This window comes from Podarcis filfolensis (genome assembly GCF_964270895.1).
Source record: "Podarcis filfolensis genome assembly, chromosome: 2".
NCBI lineage: Eukaryota > Metazoa > Chordata > Lepidosauria > Squamata > Lacertidae > Podarcis > Podarcis filfolensis.
The window spans coordinates 11082681-11105065 of NC_139605.1; the positions used below are offsets into that span (position 1 = coordinate 11082681).

Here is a 22385-nt window from a genome sequence, read left to right on the forward strand (position 1 = left end):
GGGATAGATGGATGGTGGAGGGAGAAAGGGGAAAAGATGGAGAGGAGACAAATTGATGGTAGCTCCTGACAGGAAGAAGGAAGGGGTGAGGCCTTCTCCGAAGCATCTCTTTGTTTCTTGAATCCCTTTCATAAAGTACAGTGGTACCTTGGGTTAAATACGCTTCAGGTTACAGACTCTGCTAACCCAAAAATAGTACCTCTGGTTAAGAACTTTGCTTCAGGATGAGAACACAAAACGTGTGGCAGCAGCAGGAGGCCCCATTAGCTAAAGTGGTGCTTCGGGTTAAGAACAGTTTCAGGTTAAGAACGGACCTCCGGAACGAATTGAGTATGTAACCAGAGGTACCACTGTAGTGGGGGCAGATTTTCTTCCTCCAGGATTTTAAATCTTAGGAGTTACAGTGGTACCTTGGTTCTCAAACATAATCGGTTCCGGAAGTCTTCCAAAACTAAAGCGTTCCAAAACCAAGGAGCATAAAATGAAAGCAATAAACAATGTTCTGTACCATAAAATAAATAAGACAGTATTTTAGATGATAGAAATTAAAATTAAAACAAAAAAACAAGCCACAGTCAAAAATGAAAAAGCCACACAAACAAAAACGCAAAAAATAGGAAAAAACTAAAGCACCAAATGTCACCTCAGAACACTGCAACCAGAAACGGCTTGAATATTGATTGGGGGGGAGCATAAATTAGCTGTGCAAGGGAACAAATGGGAAGAAAAAAGCCTTGATTACGATGGAACACCTATTTTGGGGTTTGCAAATGATGAATCAACGGAAGCATAGTCAATCTATGGACTTCCCTTTTTTTCAAATATTTTTATTGGTTTTTACAAATGCAAGTTTATATTAAAGACATTTATGTAATCATTTCATGAGATTCTCTGAATCACATGACTTCACTCCATTCCTTTCATGGGTCCTTATATTACCGTATTTTTCGCTCCATAAGGCACACCGGACCTTAAGACGTACCTAGTTTTCAGAGGGGGAAAACAGGGAAAAAATATTCTGAATCAAATGTTGTACTAAGCTATTTAATAAACTACTGGTATATCAGAGTGAGACTAAGAGGGACAGGAACTGTATGTTTGTTTAGTGTGCAGGCTCAAGGAGCCAGCGGATCAGCTGAGACGCGGGGGATTTGCGTAATTTTCCCCTCTCCCTCATCCTCTGCCCTCCAGTCCCCAGCAGCCTTCCTTTTTTACCTCCAGATTTTCACTGCGCTCGTGGCTCAGAGCTCGAGTTTGGGGGTTTTTTTGCTGCTGGTTGCTTAAATTTTATCCTTCCCGATCCAACCCCTCCTGTGTCCTGCCATCCCTCTGCAGCTTCATTGCTCCATTCAGGGAACGGGCGGACCTTCTGCTGGCTACGCACCACTTTTAAAAGTGCCTTCTGGCTTTGAATCACCTGCCTCCCTTTGCTATTTTACTCAAGGTATTTGCCCTGTGCCTGGGGTTTTTTTTTCCATTTAACAGTTTGCAGCCTCTTCCTTCCGTTACTTGTTTTGAGGCAGGATAGATTTGAGCAAGCGATCAAGACTTGGATTGCAGGGGATTCGCCATTAGCTGTGTAAAAGCGCTCCTCCTTGCAGCCTTCTACGTTGTTTGTACACGTGGCTACTGGTATCAGGTTCAGTTTGAGTAATAAGCAACCCCTGGCAGCAATAGAATGGAGCATAAAAAAGGAGTAGGGGCACTGGGACCCAGACAATGCTCAAATCTCTCCTGCCTCAAAACAAGCTGCAGAAGGAAAAAGCACGCTCCCGCTCCCCTGCCCCTCATCCCGTGCCCTCCCCAGCCTTTTTTTATACTTCCTGGTTTTCACTGCGCTCGTTGGCAAGGTGGTGTCTCTACTTTTTCATTATATACCATTTCCCAAAACGATACTGTTATCTTACATGACCACCACATATAGCAAAAGGTACCCACTTCTTCTTTACATTTCCAGCAGATTTTTGAACTTACTCTATGTGTTTTAGATAACTTACTAGGAGTCAGATACCACCAGTACATCATTTTCATGTAGTTTTCTTTCCATGTGCAGCAAGCTGTGAATTTCAGATCTGTTTTCCCAAGCCTCTCCCAATCTGGCATTTGTATGTTATGTCCTAAGTCCCTTTCCCATTTCGTCATAACTGATTTGACCTGTTCATCCTTTGTATACCGTTCTAGGAGCAAATTATACATTTTAGACAAATCTTTTTATGTTACTTCCTAAGAGTTCTTTTTGAAATTGTGATGTCTCATAACTAAAACCGTTCTTTTAGTCTATCTTAAAGATATCGTTTAGTTGATGGTACTGTAACCAGTCAGTTACAGCTTCCCTTATCTCTTCAAAATCTTTTTATTTCAGTTGGTTTTCAACTTCAGTTAACAGCTCTGTATAAGTTGGCCAATTACTTCTCATATTCAATTTTTTTCAGAGATATTGCTTCCAAGGGAGAAAGCCACCAGGGTGTTTTTTTACTCAAGCAAATTTTTATACTTCTCCCATACCCTACAAATTGGTTTTCTTACTATATGATTCTGAAAAGCTCTGAACACCTTGGCATTTTCCTACCATAAATATGCATGCTATCCATTATTTGTGTCCTTCCAGATCTAAAATACAGTATCTGTGTTTTCCAATGTAATCCATTCCCGGTTCTAGCAGATTTTTTTTTTTAAAAAAATCTTTATTGGGATTTTACAAAAAACAAAGGTTTACAGAATAAAAAGAAAACATATAAAAGGAAAGAAATTAAAAAAACATACAAAAATACATAAAGTAGAAAAAATAAAAATAAAAATACAAAATGCAAAAAAACGAATAAATAGGAAAGAATTAAAAACAAATCCATTTTTTTTGTATCTTTAAACTCATTAGCTTGTTTCCTTGACCTCCTCACACCTCCCCTTTTTGTGTTCCCATTTACATAATTAAATCAACAAATCCTTACCCTCTTTCATTTATCTTAACTCTATATCTTCAGGTATCTGAAGAAGTGTGCATGCACACGAAAGCTCATACCAAGAACTAACTTAGTTGGTCTTTAAGGTGCTACTGGAAGGAAAAAAATTTTTTGTTTTGACTATGGCAGACCAACACGGCTACCTATCTGTAACCGGATCTATATCTTAACATATTATAGGTCTATATTTTCATCCATTATCAATCCATTTTTACATATTCTTATTAACTTTGTTGCTAATGCCACTTATTTTCAATCCAACATCATTTTAACATTCATTAATTTTACAGTGTTTCTGCAAATAGTCTTTAAATTTCTTCCAATCTTCTTCCACCAACTCTTCTCCCAGGTCTCGGATTCTGCCAGTCATTTCCGCCAATTCCATATAGTCCATCACCTTCATCTGCCACTCTTCCAGGGTGGGTAAATCTTGTGTCTTCCAATACTTTGCAATAAGTATTCTTGCTGCTGTTGTTGCATACATGAAGAAAGTTCTGTCCTTCTTTGGCACCAATTGGCCGACTATGCCCAAAAGAAAGGCCTCTGGTTTCTTCAGAAAGGTATATTTAAATACCTTTTTCATTTTATTATAGATCATCTCCCAGAAAGCCTTAATCTTTGGGCACGTCCACCAAAGGTGAAAGAATGTACCTTTATTTTCTTTACATTTCCAACATTTGTTATCGGGCAAATGATATATTTTTGCAAGCTTGACTTGTGTCATGTACCACCTGTATATCATTTTCATAATATTCTCTCTTAAGGCATTACATGCCGTAAATTTCATACCGGTGGTCCACAACTGTTCCCAGTCAGCAAACATAATGTTATGTCCAACATCTTGTGCCCATTTAATCATAGCAGATTTCACCGTTTCATCCTGAGTATTCGATTTCAACAGCAAGTTATACATTCTTGAAAGTATCTTAGTTTTGGGATCTAACAGTTCTGTTTCCAATTTTGATTTTTCCACCTGGAAGCCAATTTTTTTGTCCAAATTATAGGCCTCTCTTATTTGATAATAATGAAGCCAGTCTCGCACTTTATCTTTTAATTTCTCAAAACTCTGCAATTTCAATTTGTCTCCTTCTTGTTCTAATATTTCCCAATATTTCGGCCATTTGGCCTCCATATTGAGCTTTTTCTGAGCCTTTGCTTCCATTGGTGGCAACCACCTTGGGGTTTTATTTTCAAGTAAGTCTTTATATCTTATCCAGACGTTCAACAATGCTTTCCTGACAATATGGTTTTTAAATGCTTTATGTGCTTTAACCTTGTCGTACCACAAATATGCATGCCACCCAAAAACATTATTAAAACCTTCTAAGTCCAAAATGTCTGTGTTCTCAAGAAGCAGCCAATCTTTCAACCAGCAGAATGCTGCTGATTCATAGTAAAGCTTAAGGTCCGGCAGGGCAAATCCGCCTCTTTCCTTTGCGTCAGTTAATATTTTAAATTTTATTCTGGGCTTCTTGCCCTGCCAGACAAATCTAGAAATATCTCTCTGCCACTTCTTGAAACAGTCCATCTTGTCCAAAATTTGCAATGATTGAAACAAAAATAACATTTTTGGCAATACATTCATCTTTATAGCTGCAATTCGACCCAACAAGGAAAGCTTCAAATTTGACCATATTTCTAAGTCTTTTTTCACTTCTGTCCAACATTTCTCATAGTTATCTTTGAATAAGTTTAAGTTCTTAGCAGTCATATTAACCCCCAGATATTTTACTTTCTTAACTAATGTTAAACCTGTCTCCTTCTGAAACCTCTCTTTCTCAATCGGTGTTAAGTTTTTCTCAAGAACTTTAGTTTTTGACTTGTTCAGCTTAAATCCTGCCACATGACCAAATTCTTGAATCAGTTCTAATACTCTTTTTGTACTAGATTCTGGCTCCTGTAACGTCAAAACTAGGTCATCTGCGAAAGCTTTCAATTTGTATTGTTTGGCTCCGACCTGAATACCTTTAATCAGACGGTCCCTTCTAATCATATTTAGCAAAACCTCCAGGACCGAAATAAAAAGCAATGGGGAAATTGGGCAGCCTTGTTGTGTCCCTTTCTCTATCTTAAATTCCTCTGTCATCACATTATTGACTATTAGCTTAGCCTTTTGTTCTAAATAAATTGCACTTATACCATTTTCAAACCCTTGACCCACCCCCATCCCCTGAAGATTTTTCTTCATAAAATTCCAAGAAATATTGTCAAAGGCTTTCTCCGCATCTATGAAAATTAAAACTGCTTTGGTATTAATGTTCACTTGCAACTTCTCCAAAATGTTAATTATATTCCTCGTGTTGTCAGACAAGTGTCTACCTGGGAGAAAGCCTGCTTGGTCCTTGTGTATCTCTTCCACTAATACTTTTTTTAATCTATTAGCCAAAATATCAGCAAATATTTTGTAATCCACATTGAGCAGGGATATAGGGCGGTAGTTCTTAAGTTGTGTCTTTTCAGACTCAGTTTTCGGTATAAGCGTAATATAAGCTTCCTTCCACGACTCTGGCGCTTTTTCCCCCTCCAAAATTTCATTACAGACCTCCTTTAGTGGTTGAATTAACCAATCTTTCAAAGATCTATAGTATTTTGAGGTTAAGCCATCCGGCCCTGGAGATTTACCCAACTGCATATTCTGAATGGCACCTTCTACCTCCTGTTCTGTAATTTTGTGGTTCAGCATTATCTTGTTTTCTTGAGAGATTTTTTGTAATCCATTTGTTTTTAAAAATTGGTCTATATCAAACTCTTTCTGTGGCCCTTGTGTATATAACTGTTTAAAATACCTCTGGAAGCATTTTCTAATTTCCACTGGATTCTGAATGTTCTTTCCTTCCACTTCCAAATTAGTAATAGTATTGAGCTTTTGTCTTTTTTTCATTTGCCAAGCTAACAATTTTCCACATTTGTTAGCCGATTCAAATGTCCTTTGTCTCATTTGTTTGATTTTCCATTCAATTTCCTGATTCATCATCTTCATATATTGCACTTGATATAACTTTATATCTCTCAGAATCTCTTGTGACTTTGGTTTCGCTCTTAGTTTCTTCTCACCCTCTTTTATTTTTTCCAAAATTTTATCTTTTTTCTCATTTTGGGCTCTCTTCTTTATTGTATTCTGTTGGATCAGAAACCCCCTCATAACTGCTTTACTTGCGTCCCAGATTATTCTTTTTTCAGTAATAGTATTCAAATTTATCTCAAAATAGTCTCTCAAGGTTTTTTGGGCCTTCTTGATAACCTCTTGATCTCTAAACAAGGTGTCATTCATCCTCCATCTGAAGGAACCGATTGGTGTTAGTTTCATCTCCATCTTCACAGCATTATGGTCGGAGCAAGTTTTTGGGCAAATTTCCACTTTTCGAGTCTTAGGTGCCAGTCCTCTAGTTATCCATATTTGGTCAATTCTTGTCCATGTCATTTTGGCTTCAGAGAAGAATGTTCCCTCTCTTCCTAAGGGGTTCTTAATTCTCCAAATGTCTATCAAGTCCATATTGTCAGTCAGTTCAAAAAAGGTTTTTGGTAGTCTGCCATCTTTAGTTACAACCTGTCTCTGCGACTTGTCCATATTTGTAGATACCACTCCATTCATATCTCCCATCATAATAATGTTGCAATCCATATAGTCTAATAATGTCTCATGCAATTTCTTAAAGAATTCAGATTTCCACTCATTTGGTGCATAAACTCCTACTATTAAAAATTTTTCTCCTTGTGATTGAATTTCGATTGCCACAAATCTTCCTTGGTCATCTTTAAAAACGAATTTCGGTGATAGGCTCTCTTTTGCATAAATAACAACTCCTCTCTTTTTAACCTTATCCGATGAAATAAACTCTTGACCCAATCTTTTATTGATCAATACTTTCCTGTGTAGCCTTATCACATGTGTTTCCTGTAAGCAAATTAAGTCCAATTGTTCCTTTTTCAATAAATGAAAAACTTTCCTCCTCTTCTCCGGGGAGTTAAATCCATGAATGTTCCAACTTAATAATTGCAGAGACATGGTGTATTTATTCTACTTTCCTCCAACTGCTCCCAATAATTCCTCTTGTTCTGACGGTGGTATCACTTTTTCTAACTTGTCCAATCCCAAAGGTGGTGGTGCTATATCTAGTACTCCTGGTTTTAAAGCTCTTAGCTCTTCTACAACTTCTTTTTGCAGGTCTTCTTCGTGTTCTCTCAAGAATTTTTCTTTATCTTCCACTGATCTTATTTTAAACTTTTTCCCTTTAAAGGTAAAGGATAGGCCTTGGGGGAATTCCCACCTAAAAATGGTTCTATTTCCTCTCAACAGGGCCACCAAATCTCCGTAGTTAGACCTAAGGTCCAAAAGATATTTCAGAATGACCTTGAATATCTCCACTCTTGAATCGTTTATTTCCAAGGTCTTCTGGAAGTGCAGACTCAATATTTTGTCTCTCTCCTCTTTTGATCGGAGGGTAATCAAACAGTCTCTCGACCTGTTCTTTCTCCCTCCTCTTCCAAGTCTAAAAGCACTTACTATCTTAAAGTCTTGCTTGTCATCCAAGTTCCAAAAGCCTGCAAATTCCTGTGTAAGAAAATCACTTAGGCTGTCTTTTTCAAGTTCAGGGACCGCCCTGATCCTCAGATTAGTCTGTTTTCCCTCAGTTCAATCATGGACAAAAGCGACTGATGGTCCCCAAGCTGTTTGCATATCGGTGTTATTTTTTCCTCTACAGCCGCTGCTTTTTCCCTTGCTTCCTCTGCTGTCTTTCGGTTAGAAGTAGATTCTTGCAGCAGTTTTTCAATAGATTCTGTATTGGAGTTCACCTTCTGCCCCAAATTGTTAATGCTAGAAGTGTTCTGGTCAATTTTAATTGTCGCTTCAGTAACCTATTTACTTAATTTTTCCAATGTTTCATAAATTTTGTTTAATACTGAAGTAAATCCCTCTTCAGAGGCCATTCCTTTTGATCCAGTTTGTACAGGATCTTCCCCCTGTGGTGCAGGAGGGCCGGAAGCAGATGCTCTACGCTGCTGGGATACTGCACTGCATTCCCGGTTCTAGGAGATACAGGACGCTTCATAATAAAGTTTCAAACCCGGTAGGGCGAAACCTCCTCTCTCTCTTAATAATTTATTTTTTATACTTGATTTCGTCCCTTGTCAGATAAACCTAGATATATCTTCTTGCCATTTTTCAAAGCATCCTGCGTTGCCTATTGCCTGGACTGATTGGAATAAAAATAACATTTTTGGCAATACATTCATTTGTATTACTGATATTCTTCCTCAAAATGAGAAATTCATTCTTCCCCATATCTCTAAAGCTCTTTTTATTTCGACTCATTCTTGTAATTGTCTTTAAAAATATTAATATTCTTAGCTGTCAAACAAATCTCTCAGTATTTGACTTTGTTATGTATAACTAACTCTGTTTCTGTTGAAATTCCTTTTGGTCTTGCTCCATTGTGTTTTTTACCGAAAACCTAGTATTATTCTTGTTTAGTTTAAAGCCTCCGGCCTGCCCGAAGTCCTGTATCTTTTCTACCAGCTTCAGTGGAGTATTTATGGGATCCTTCACTGTAATTACAAGGTGAACTGTAAAAGCTTTTAATTTATATACTTATTTTCTACTATTATTCCTGTAATTAATTTCTCCACTTTTTCTCTCTCGCCAGAGCCTCCAATACCAAAATAAATAATAATGGTGATAGGGGCTATCCCTGTCTTGTCCCTTTCATTATTTTACACTTTTCTGTTATAACCTTATTAACAATCAGCATAGACTGTCGGTAAAAATAAATTGCATCAATTCCTCTCCCAAATGCTTCCCCAAAATTGATTTTTTCTTTTATCTTTTTCATAAAAGCCCATGAAACATTATCAAAAGCCTTTTCAGCATCTATAAATATTAAGGCCGCTTTTTTCTCATTTCTTACTTCCAAATATTCAATAATATCAATTATATTCCTTATATTCTCCTTCATCTGACGTCCTGGTAGACAGCAGGCCTGATTGTGATGATTTTTTTCTGCTAAAACACCTTTCATTCTATTGTCCAAAATATGATCAATACTCTAAATGGAATATTTGTGTCAGGGAACTGCCATCGGAGACTAGGGAGGTGAAAGGGCTCATGGAGGGTGAGAGAGACCATTCAGCAGAGGAGGGGACCAGCAGGGGGAGAAGTGGAGTTCCAAGGGAAAGTGAGTCGGAGGGAGGGCTCAGAGACACTTCAAGCGAGAACAGCGGGGAGATTTCAGGACCTCCTGTAGGGACACCCACTCCTCGGCGGAAACTGTCACGCCGAGAGTCCAGAAGACGCGTTTCCGTTAAGGAGCTTTTATGCTGGAAGAAGTTCCGTAAACGCCCACTGTCCGATTCAACGAGCGATTGATGGAGCCATGCTTAAGGAGCTCCATCACAGACAGAGGTTTGGGGACTTAGCCAAACTCTGAGGGATTAGGATTTTACGCACAAGCAGCTCATCATCCCATCTCAGCAATCGGACAGTCCCTGAAAGCAGCTTGTGCAGAGAGGCATCATGAGTAACCCAGCCGAAGCCGGAGGAGCAGCAGGAGCTGGAGAGGGTCCAAGCCTGGAAGAAAGGTACAGAGTGTTGGAACTCCAGCTAGCAATGCAAACGGCGAGGCTAGAAGAAAGGAGGGCGCAGGATGCAGAAAAGGCAAAAGGCGCCGCACTAGCAAGAAAGATGCCAGGAATGGTGCAGAAGTTTGGGGGGGACCCCAGGAACTACCAAGCCTTTAGGACAGAGATGCAGTATGCTCTAGAACTGCAGTTTAACGACTTTCCCGACGAGGCATCGAGAGTGGCGTTTGTGATTAGCCATCTCGAAGGAGGGGCGAGAGACTGGGTCAGACCCCTGATGGCAGGGAATAGTGACATGCTGAAGGACGCGAGGAAGTTTTTTCGCGCCATGGATTTGATGTTTTCCAGCGAGATTGAACAGGGGCTGGTGCGCAGACAATTGATGGCGTGCAAACAGGGGAGCCGATCGGTTCGTGAGTACTGGACTGAGTTTACAATGTTGATACATAAATTGGGGTGGGACCTATCGGCGGAACCCATTCAAATGCTCTTTAAAGAGGGGCTTTCTTCGGCGGTGAAAGACGAACTTTCCCGGGCGCCCAGGGCGGAGTCTATGGACCAGCTGACCAAATCAGCGCTGACCATTGGAGCACGCCAGGAGGCAAGAGCCTTGGAGAAGCAGGAGGGGAAAGGAGAGCGTTGGAGGGATTTCCGCATTCCAGAGATTCCAGAACCAAGTTTCCCGCCAGGAGAGCCGATGGAAGTGGGAACAGCGCGCGCGCGCGCAGTTTCAAATCCCAGTGAAGGGAGGAAGAAGGAGGGAAAGAGCGCCAGGAAATGTTATCTCTGCCAGCAGCCAGGTCACTTTGCCAGAGTCTGCCCGCAAAGAAAGGAATGGCAAGGGATGGCGGGAGCTGTTGGGGGGAAGGAGGAGGAAGTCCAGGAGCCAGTAAAAGCCAACGCCTGTCTGCCTCTGTCAGGGCACTGCAGACAGGCCAAGGAGCAGTAAAAGTGCCCACTCCGGAACCTCCAAGACCAGCCCTAGTAATAGAGGTGTTGCTAGAGCTGGCAAACGGATACCCACTAAAGACAAAGGCGCTGTTGGACTCAGGCAGCTCCTGTAATTTTATGAGCAAGGAGTTTGCAGCTGAACACCAGATACAGACACTCCCTTTAAGCAACCCCCTGCAGGTCACCACGATCGATGGGAGGGAGCTGTTGGGAGGAGAAGTCAGCCTACAAACCGTCCCAATGGTTATGAGGGTGGCCAGGCACACCGAGAGGATAGCGTTCAATGTGGCCACCCTGGGAGGGGCTCCAGTCATTTTGGGAATGAGCTGGCTAGCGTTGCATGACCCGCTAGTGGGCTGGCATCAGAGAGTGGTCTCCTTTGGGTCAGCACATTGCCTGGAACACTGCAGAGAGGGAAAGGTGCCAGAAGGGGCAAAAGCCTCTCTAGCAGGGACGGAAGTGGCTGACAAAGGGAAGGTGCCCAAACAATACGCTGACCTGAGCCATGTCTTCAGTGAAAGGGAAGCAGATAAATTACCACCGCATAGACCCTTTGACTGCCAGATCAATCTAGTCCCTGGAGCCCAGCTCCCTGTGGGCAAGCTGTATGCCATGTCAGACAGGGAAATGCAGGAGTTGAGGGAGTTTATTGACAAAAACCTGAAGAGAGGTTTCATCAGAGAGTCCAGAGCGGTGGGGGGCAGCCCAGTGTTTTTTGTGGACAAAAAAAAACGGATAAACCGAGATTGGTCGTGGACTACCGGGCCCTAAATGCCGTGTCGGAACCAGTGGCTTTCCCTATGCCCAGGATTGATGACATTTTGACCAGGGTGAGGAAGGGAAAGATTTTTACTAAACTGGACCTGAGGGGGGCATACAACCTGATACGGATAAGGGAGGGGGATGAATGGAAGACAACAATGTTCACCCCTCTAGGGGCTTTCGAATATGTCGTTATGCCTTTTGGATTACAAGCAGGCTCAGCATGTTTTCAATCGTTCATGAACCACGTCCTGGGACCTCTGCTCTACAAGAATTGTGTGGCCTTCCTAGATGACGTATTAGTCTATTCAGAGAATGAGGAGCAGCATGTAAAGGACGTCAGAGAAGTGTTGAGCCGACTGCAAGCAAACCAACTGTGGGTGAAATTAGAGAAGTGTCAGTTTCACACCAAGGAGGTGGAATTCCTGGGGTACCGCTTGTCAGACAAGGGATTAGCCATGGATCCAGGCAAGGTCCAAGCGGTACTGGAATGGAAGACACCGAAAACGAAAAAAGATGTGCAAAGATTCTTAGGGTTTGGGAACTTTTATCGGAAGTTCATCAAGAACTTTGCCCACTTAACGGCTCCCATCACGGACTGTCTCAGCAGCAAGAAGTTTGTTTGGACGGCGGAAGCGGAGCAAGCATTCGAAGAATTGAAAAAGGCCTTCGCTTCAGAAGAACAGCTCCTGCATGTGGATTTACAAAAACCCATGAGAGTGGAAACTGATGCCTCAGACCGGGCGGTGGGGGCGGTGCTGCTTCAGCCAGGGAGCAATAAGTCGGAATGGAGACCGTGTGCCTTCTTTTCGCGTAAGCTGAACAAATCCGAGAGGAACTACACGGTATATGACCGAGAACTACTCGCCATTCACGAAGCGTTCCGGAGATGGAGACACTTACTAATTGGCGCACAACATAAGGTGCAAGTGTGTACGGACCACAAGAATTTGGAGTATTGGAGAACGGCACGGGTGCTCAACCAACGACAAGTGAGATGGGCCCAAGAGTTCTCCAAATTCCATTTTGAAATTTGCTATGTGCCAGGTCCAGAAAACATCAGAGCGGACGCTCTCTCTCGCAAACCTGAATATTTGGAGGGGGAGGGAGCGCCGGAAGAGAGACATATTATCCCAGAGGACCACTGGGTGTGTGGTGCGGCCTGGGTGGGGCAAAGAGAACTGGTAGAGGGAACAGTAAATGATGAGTACGCCCAGGATAAGCTCAGAGGTTTAAGGAGAGAGGGAGAAGACCCCGGGGGTTTTGAAGAAAGAGATGGGGCATTGTATTACAAAGGGGCGCTATATATACCCGAAGGGGAATTGAGGGGGAGAGTACTCAAACAGCTGCACGACAATCCCACAGCGGGGCATTTTGGGCAACACAAGACCATGTGGTTGGTGACCAGGGAGTTTTGGTGGCCCAAGGTGAGGGAGGATGTACGGGAGTATGTGAGAAGGTGTGACCAATGCCAGAGAGCCAAAGGAGAAAGGCGGGCACCAGCGGGGTTATTAGAACCGTTACCCACGCCAGAACGACCGTGGGAGGCGGTGTCGATAGATTTTATGACTGATCTGCCCAAATCCCAGGGGAAAACCGCCATACTGGTCGTAGTAGACCTGTTAACTAAGATGGGTCACTTTGTAGCTTGCTCACATGCAGTCACGGCGGAAGAAACAGCGAAATTGTTTGTAGAACATATTTTCAGGCTGCATGGCGCCCCCTTGAGGGTGGTTTCCGACAGAGGGAAACAGTTCACGTCCAGATTCTGGAGGAAACTTATGAGCTTGTTGCACGTAGAGGTCAACTTTTCGACTGCCAGGCACCCTGAGACCAATGGGCAGGCGGAGAGAGCAAACGGTATCCTCCAACAATACCTGAGGTGTTATGTCAATGACAGAGAGAACGATTGGGTCGAAAAGTTGGCACTAGCGGAATTTGCTTACAATAATGCAGAGAATGTGTCCACCGGGATGAGCCCCTTTTTGGCTAATTATGGGTGCCACCCCAGGGCGTTTCCAGGGGAAGGAGGGGAAAGATGGAGTGTTCCGGCCGCTGAACATTTTGTAGAAGAAATGGAAGCGATCCATCGTCAACTCCAACTCAACTTGGAAAGGGCCAAAGAAGAATATAAGAGGCAGGCAGACAAGAGCAGAAGGGAAGGTGAAACAATTAGGGTGGGGAGTCGGGTCTGGCTATCAACCCAAGGGTTGCCGTTCAAGGGGGGTTGCAAGAAATTGAGACCCAAAAGATTGGGACCATTTGAGGTCATCCAACAGGTCAACCCAGTGGCGTTCAGACTCCGGTTACCGAACCACATGAAACTGCATCCAGTATTCCACAGGTCATTACTGTCACCATACAGGGGGGAAGGTGAAGGGGCATCCACACGGGGGCCAGCCATAGAAGAGAGGGAAAGCCGCAACCATGTGGCAGAAATCATCGACTCCAGGTGGAAGGGTAATCAGGTGGAGTATTTGGTAGCATGGGAAGGGGAACCGGAGTCGGAAAACACCTGGGTGAAGGCAGAGGAGGTCCGCGACGAGATCTTGATCGAAACGTTCCACCAAAGGTTCCCCAGGAAACCTCAGCCAGTAGGGAGGTTTCGGAGGGAGTACTTTGGCACCACCGACGATGAGGAGGAACTGGAGGGATTCAGGGAATCGGAGTTGGAAGGAGGAACAGACTCCGATGAGGAGGAGTACTGGGAAACCGGAGACAGCAAAAGGTGGAGGGAAGTGTTCGAAACTTCAGAAGATGAGGGAGGTTCCTTCAGGGGTTTTGCTCCCTCGCCTCCCACAGAGGAGGGGAGGGAAGGGGGTGAAGGGGGCCCTGGAGGGGAGGTGGATGTCAGGGAACTGCCATCTGAGACTAGGGAGGTGAAAGGGCTCATGGAGGGTGAGAGAGACCATTCAGCGGAGGAGGGGACCAGCAGGGGGAGAAGTGGAGTTCCAAGGGAAAGTGAGTCGGAGGGAGGGCTCAGAGACACTTCAAGCGAGAACAGCGGGGAGATTTCAGGACCTCCTGTAGGGACACCCACTCCTCGGCGGAAACTGTCACGCCGAGAGTCCAGAAGACGCGTTTCCGTTAAGGAGCTTTTATGCTGGAAGAAGTTCCGTAAACGCCCACTGTCCGATTCAACGAGCGATTGATGGAGCCATGCTTAAGGAGCTCCATCACAGACAGAGGTTTGGGGACTTAGCCAAACTCTGAGGGATTAGGATTTTACGCACAAGCAGCTCATCATCCCATCTCAATTTGTCTCGTCTTTTAGTTCAAGAATTATTGAGTTATGGTCCGAAAGCGTTCTTGGTTGTATTTCTGCTTTTGTAATCTATGGAATTCCATCCTACAGGAATGATGGCCAACAACTTGAATAGCTTGAAAAAAGAGGATTAGACTGATGTCTGTGCTCTGCCCTTGTGGTCCTAGGCAATAATGCTTCTTAAAACTACTTCCCGGAAAGCACAGGAAGGCAGAGGGCTCTTGTATTCAAATCCTGCTTGCTGGTTTCCCACAGGCATCTAGTTGGCCACTGTAAGAGCAGGATGCTGGACTAGGTGGGCCTTTGCCCAGTCGAGCAGATTCTTCTTATGTTCTAATACAGGCATCCCCAAACTTGGCCCTCCAGATGTTTTGGGACTACAGCTCCCATCATCCCTAGCTAACAGGACCAGTGGTCAGGGATGATGGGAATTGTAGTCCCAAAACATCTGGAGGGCCAAGTTTGGGGATTGAAATATGTTGCAATATTTTTACAGTTACATGTGGCATAGTAACATGAAAGTTTTACTTCTTAGTCATAGGAGAGACTGCTACTTGATCCAGTGATCATTTCCTCCCTGATAAAAGAGAAATACAGAGATGTGTCTAAGAAGCCAATTCCACGATAGATTATAAAATAATGCAGTTTATTAAGTGTGAATGGAGTGATCATGTGTTGTTCTTGCCATTATCTCATCTGCATTCCTAAAACTTTGGAACATAGAGAGGACAATGGAGAATGAGACAGTGTTAAAATAGGAGAAGGTGCATATTGGGATGGACATGTGTTCAGTCTCTTTCTTATAAGTCTTAACAGGATACTCTTCCCCTTCCCCACCACTCCCAAACAGGTGAGGAAGATGATTGTCAGAATTCTATGGAACCATCTCTGAATTCATTGGGAAGAACAAAGAAACAGTTTAAATGCATGGAATGTGGGATATGCATTAGTCACAGTCGAAGACTGAGGACACATCAACGAATTCACATAGAGGAGAAACCATTTAAATGTACTGATTGTCGAAAGAGCTTCAGGGAAAATGGTACTCTTAGAAAACATCAAGGAACTCACACAGGGGGGAAACCATTTGAATGTACTGAATGTGGAAAGTGCTTCAGTCGAAATGGAACACTTAGAATACACCAACGAACTCACACGGGTGAGAAACCATTTGCATGTGTTGAATGTGGAAAGAGCTTCAGTCAATATGCAACACTTAGAATACACCAACGAACTCACACGGGGGAGAAACCATTGAAATGTATTGAATGTGGAAAGGGCTTCAGTGAAAGTGGAGCACTTAGAAGACATATACAAACTCACATAGAGGAGAAACAGTTTAAATGTATTGCATGTGGAAAGGGCTTCAGTAAAAGTGGAGACCTTAGAATACACCAAGGAACTCACATGGGGGAGAAACCATTTAAATGTATTGAATGTGGAAAGAGCTTCTGTAGAAGTGGAACACTTAGAAGACATCAACGAACTCACACAGAGGAGAAACAATTTAAATGTATTGAATGTGGAAAGAGCTTCGGTAGAAGTGAATACCTTAGAAGACATCAACTAACTCACACGGGGGAGAAACCATTTAAATGTATTGAATGTGGAAACAGCTTCAGTCAAAGTGGAGCACTTAGAATACATCAACTAACTCACACAGAGGAGAAACCATTTAAATGTTTTGAATGTGGAAAGAGCTTCAGTAGAAGTGGACACCTTAGAATACACCAACGAACTCACACGGGCGAGAAACCATTTGCATGTATTGAATGTGGAAACAGCTTCAGTCAAAATAGATACCTTAGACTACATCAACGAACTCACACGGGGGAAAAACCATTTAAATGTGTTGAATGTGGAAAGAGCTTCAGTGTAATTGGAAACCTTAGAAGACACCAACGAACTCACACGGGGGATAAACCATTTGCATGTATTGAATGTGGAAACAGCTTCAGTCAAAATGAATACCTTAGAATACATCAACGAATGCACACGGGTGAGAAACCATTTAAATGTATTGAATGTGGAAAGAGCTTCAGTAGAAGTGGACACCTTAGAATACACCAACGAATTCACACGGGGGAGAAACCATTTGAATGTATTGAATGTGGAAAGAGCTTCAGTCAAAATGGAATACTTAGAAGACATCTACAAACTCACGTGGGGGAGAAACCATTTAAATGTACTGAATGTGGGAAAAGCTTCAACAAGAAGGATAAACTTACATTACATTGGCAAACTCACACAGCGGAGAAGCTTTAGTCAATATGGAACCTTAGGAAATATCCACTAATTTACATGGGGAGGTCTTAATACAGTGGTACCTCGGGTTAAGTAATTAATTTGTTCTGGAGCTCTATTGTTAACCTGAAACTGTTCTTAACCTGAAGCACCACTTTAGCTATTCGGGCCTCCTGCTGCCGTCACGCCGCCACCACACGATTTCCATTCTCACCCTGAAGCAAAGTTCTTAACCCGAGGTACTATTTCTGGGTTAGCACAGTATGTAACCTGAAGCTTATGTAACCTGAAGCATATGTAACCCGAGGTACCACTGTATAGTACTTTCTAGAGCAGCTTTCTCAACCTGTGGGTCGCCAGATGTTGAACTACAACTCCCATCACCCCTAGCTAGCAAGGCCAGAGCTCAGGGATGATGGGAGTTGTAGTCCAATAACATCTGGGGACCCACAGGTTGAGAGCTGCTGCTGTAGAGGGTTTTCTGTTGGAATTATTAGATTGTCTGCTTAGGCTCTGACCTTATAGGCCCTTTGTCCAACTTTAATTCCTTCTATTCTAGGGTCTTCTCTTACTGCTTTCAAAAACACTTCCGGAAGTGTGATAAAGAGGAGAGGAGAAAGAGGGCAGCCCTGTCTTGTTCCCTTAAGATATATTTAAAGCTTCTGATGTTTCACCATTTATAATTAGTCTGACCTTTTGGGAAATATAAATCGCTTTTATACCACTACATATTTTCTCACCCAAACTCATCATTTCGAAAGTGTTTTGCATGAATGCCCCCAAAACATGATCCAATGCTTTCTCCGCATCCACCAAGATCAGGGCTGCCTTTTTATCTGGTCTCATTTCTAGGTATTCTATTGTATCTACTACCAATCTTACGTTGCTGTAAATTTGTCTTCTCCATAGTAAGCCTGACTTTATTAATCTTTATTAATCTTTCTTTATGAATCTTGCCAGGATCTTTTTCAATTTATTGGCTAAAATGTTTGCAAATAATTTATAATCTGAATTTAGAAGTGAGATTGGTCTATAATTTTTAATTTACTCTAAATTGGATCCATATTTCAGTAACAATGTAATTAGGGCCTCTTGCCATTATTCTGGCACATGTCCTTCTAAAATTTTGTTCATTACTTTTTCTAATACTGATAATACTGTCTCTTCCAATTTTTTGTAATTCATTATAGAAATACCGTGTGTACCGGGGACTTTACCATTCTTAGAAGTCACAATTCCTTCTTTTATTTCATTAATATTAATAGGGGCATTTAAGTATTTCTATTCTTTCTCTTATTTTTGGCAATCTATTGTTTATAAAAAAAATTCCTATTTTTTCGTCAAGTTCTTCGAGCTCATTTCCATTTCTGTTGTTGTTTTGCAGCAGATTTAGTTAATGTGAAAGCACAAAACAACCACAAAGAATCTTGAGGCAGGTTACACATTTATTCCAGTTCAGTCTTTGATCATTGACATTTCTATCCCACAACCCTATCCACCTAGCAGACTGCCTCTCTCCCCTGCCCCTACAGGCCCATCAGTAAAAATTTCTGCAGAGAAAATTGGGGATTGTTCCATGACAGTTGTCACTTGTTGACAATGCAGAAGGAGGCCACCTTGGTGCACCCAGAAGATACCAGGTGTTGGTTGTAGTTACATCTACACAAAGTGCATAGCCTTTGCCCATCCATAAAGAAAGAAATGGGGGGGAGACAAGAACTGGAATAGCTGAGTAGAAGGAAAGGTAACCTGAGAACTTCATGTTGATCGACCACCCCAGCTCCCTGACCCCAAGAAAAGACCAGTCCAGGGAGGCAGGTGAGCATTACAGCTAAACCCCAAATTATGCTCTCCAGTAGCTATTCCTTCAGACAGGCCTATTTTCATTCAGTTCTTAGTGTGTCCTTGGGTGGGTGTGTTTTACGTTTCCTTTCCCCCTTCCTTGCAGTCCTGACAAAAATCAAACCTCCACGCCAATGCTTTCAGCCCCAGAAGAGGAGCTCCCCTTGGTGTCAAGGGAGGGGGGGTCCAAGGGAGCATCTGGAGCCCTGCCATTCCTTCTGTCGCTGGCCCCTTCCCCTCCTCTCTCTGCCATCCCAGGGCCACTCTTGACTCCCCAGCAGGAGACTGGATCTGTCTGTGATGGTGAGATGTCCTGGCCGGTTGAAGGACCACTTCCTGTTTCCTGGAGCTCCATCCTTCTTTCTCATGCCAGGTGGAGTCATGAAGCAGGTGAAGACTGAGCACACCTAAGGGCAACATGGGGGGGGGATTCTGCTTAACCTTTCCCCGTCTGCTCCTTTTCTGGATCAAAATCTGCAGCTAATCTGTCAAGCTGCTGCTGCTGCTGCCTGTCGCTGTTCCTGTGTCTCTGGAGTGTTTCTGTGAGGAGAATACAGGACACTGCAAAAGACATTGTGTGTATTGAGTGTGCAATAAGGTAGACAGAGGCTGAGCCCTCCCTATACTGCAAACAGGGAGACTTCTGTCCAGGAGATTTCTGTATAAAAAATTATTTGCTGAGGAACTTCCGGTGGAGCGCGAGCCCGTCGCAAGCGAGGGATTTCTCTGGGAGAGGAACCCTGGCTATTTCGGCCAGAAAAGGGGGGTTTTAGGGCGAAAAAATCCCCTCTTAAACCTCTGGGGGGTGTCTTGAGGGTCAGGTTCCCGGCAGTGCCTAAAAGCTGCCTGTCCGGCCGCCAGGTAACCTCGGAAAGGGGTGAAGAGCGCAGCGGAACGGGATAGCAGGCTATCGGGAAGCCATTGCTACGGCCGAATAGCAAAGCCCTGAGCTTGCAAGGAACAGTGCTTCGCTCTTAAATTTAAGAAATTCGGACTTAAAATAATTACAACTGGATTGAAGAGACATTAAGGGAAGTTCCGAAATAAAAAGGAGAAGATTTCAAGTTCAGCTGTCATCTGGAATCAGCGCAGACGCAGCATTGCAAGCAGAGCCAGAAAGCGAAAGTGAGTTGCCGCTAGCGGCTATTGTTTCTGTTTCTCCCTAACTTTCAGAAACTTTTAGAAACTAAGTTAAAAGTTTCAAAGTAACCTTTATTGAGAATTTAAAGAGGTGGAAAAGCAAAGGGGGAACAGAAGGTTACTATTGTGGCAAGCAGAAGTCTTAGATGCAACGGAGGATATATGAGGATTGAATTGTTTTCCCACTTCTACTTTCACAATAAACTTGTTACGCCAGGAGAAGAGCTTCCGACTCCATTTTAACTTAGCAGAAAGGCTACAGCGGCAGAGAAGAAAGAAATAATATATTTTTCCACTTTCCTTTTTGGGGTGATTTTGGTTTTTCCCCCCTTTAATTAAAAAAAAATTTTTTTTTGAAAATTAAATCTGGCAAAATTGAATTGGAAAATTTAACTTAAGTTAATTGACAATTATTTAAATTACTTAACTGTGGATTGGAGCCCCCTAGTGGATGGAATGAGATACTACAACTTGTTTTTCAGGATTTTTCTTTGTTAATGGAGTATTACTGAGGTGGAAGGAATACTTGGTTTCCTGTTTGGTTTCCTGTTCCCCATATTTTTGTGGAATGCCCTGCTTGGAATTATAAAAAACCTACCCTCTCAAATATTTATATTTCCTTTGAAATACCGTCTGGACTATTAAACAGAAAATAATTTGGACCTGGCTTTGGAACTTTAAACAGATAATATAGAACCAATTTTTTGATTTGAAATCAGAAGATATAAAATAAATTAAAACTATTCGGATTATAGTTATATTTTTGTTTTTATTTCGGAAGAAATTATTATTTTTTCTCTTTTTTGGGAAACAACCATGATTGGATATCTTTTTTTAAAAAAATAATTTTTATTCATTTTCCAAACAAATTTTATACAATCAACAAATTATTTTGCACTCATTCTTCAATGTTTTGCACTCAGTTTCTCTGTCAATCTTTCATAAAATTTCTATTTATTGACGCATTTCTAAACATGATAATTCCTTTCCCAACTCCTTTTCCACTTACTCTCTTTTTTTGCAATATTTCTTACTATCTCACAGAGTCTCTTCAAAACCAACAAGCGTTGTCTGTACATCACATATATTTTTCAGATATTCTGTAAATTTCCCCCAGTCCTCGATAAACTTTTGGTCTTTCTGATATCGAATCTTCCCAGTCAATTTGTCCAGTTCTGCATATTCAGTCAATTTCCTTCTCCATTCTTCCACTGTTGGAATTTTTTCCTGTTTCCATCTTTGGGCCAGAAGTATCCTTGCGGCAGTCACTGCATATTGAAACAGTTTACAGTCTCTCTTATTAATTTCGTTTCCTACCATTCCTAATAGAAAGGCCTCTGGTTTTTTAACGAACGTATATTTCAACATCTTTTTCAATTCATTGTATATCATTTCCCAGAAGTCTTTCACCCTTTTACACTCCCACCACATATGATAGAAAGTACCTTCTTTTTCTTTACATTTCCAACACTTATTGCATGTTTTATACATTTTGCCCAGTTTAACTGGCGTTATATACCATCTGTAAAACATTTTCATTACATTTTCTTTCAACGCAGTACATGCCGTAAATTTTAACCTTTCATTCCATAATTTCATCCAGTCATCATACTGTATATTATAACCAAAGTCTCTTGCCCCATAATTGGATATCTTATTGGAATACAATTTAAATTATTCGGATTACAATCTGGACTACAATTTTATTATCTCAACTCAATTTATTTTTGGATTATAGTTTTATTCAGTTCATGAAATATCCAAGAGGACATCCAAAGAATTTAACTGAGGATTAGCCCGAGTGGGGGCAAGAAGACTGGCCTACATCTTAATTCTGGTTCAGGTTTTGACTGCCTCTTCATGTTTAGAAGTGGTTAAAGGGGGAAGCATTCCCTCTTATAAAAGTTATGATCCGCTCCTTCCCTTCCTATATTATTTTTTAAAATTACAGAGTAAAACTAAGTGATTGTATTCTGTATTTTTATGTTTTGGAAAGGATATTAAAATTGTAACGGTGAAAACTATTTGAACAATTGGGAAACTGTTTAAGTTACATTGACTAAATTTAAGGTAAATAATTAATTTGAGAAACTTGTTTTTGTATTGGTTATATTTTGGTATTTTTGTGAAGGGAAATGTCACATCAACCAAAAAAAGGGGTAGAGGGAGGGGTGCCGACTGACAGGAGAGCATCAAAGCAAGAAACAGAGTTTAGAACAGAAATATTGAGAATGTTTGCAGAGATAAAACAAAGTGAAAAAAATCGAAACAATTGGAACAAGTGGATAATAAAATTGGGAAAATGGATAAAAAAATTGATGAGACAGTCAGTGAACTGAAAGGGCAAATAAAAGAGGTATCCAAAAGAACTCAATCATTGGAGGAGGGGATGAAGAGGACAAAATTGGAAATGAGAGAGGTAATACGAGAGGAAGAGAGGATGAAGACTGAGATGATGGAAGTAAACAAATCACAGGAAGAAATTAAAGATGCGATTGCTATGAATGAGCTGAGACAGAGGGAAGTGAATTTGAGGCTGAGATCAGTGCCGGAGATACAGAACGAAAATATAAAAGAGAGATTGATAACGGAAATTGCGCAGTGGCTGGAGATGCCAGCAGGAGAAGTTGCAAAAACAGTTCAAA

The 22385-nt window shown here is 41.9% G+C and overlaps 2 protein-coding genes across 6 annotated transcripts in view; both read left to right on the forward strand.

Annotated features, from left to right (window-relative positions):
- Positions 1–17700, forward strand: part of LOC310756789 (uncharacterized protein) — a 56748-nt gene extending 39048 nt beyond the window's left edge. For 4 of the 5 annotated variants that reach the window (XM_083601566.1, XM_083601563.1, XM_083601564.1 and 1 more), the window contains exon 3: positions 15365–17700. In XM_083601566.1, the coding sequence (XP_083457692.1) occupies positions 15365–16779 (1415 nt within the window). In that variant the 3' untranslated portion in view covers positions 16780–17700. Of the gene's footprint in view, positions 1–2288; positions 2427–15364 lie in introns of those variants that run through there. The other variant, XR_014544980.1, reaches the window with a different exon arrangement.
- NOTCH4 (notch receptor 4) overlaps positions 3286–22385 on the forward strand; it is a 110127-nt gene continuing 91027 nt past the window's right edge. The window contains exon 1 of the mRNA XM_083600299.1: positions 3286–3383. The gene's annotated coding sequence lies outside the window, so the exon portion shown is untranslated. The remainder of the gene's footprint in view (positions 3384–22385) is intronic.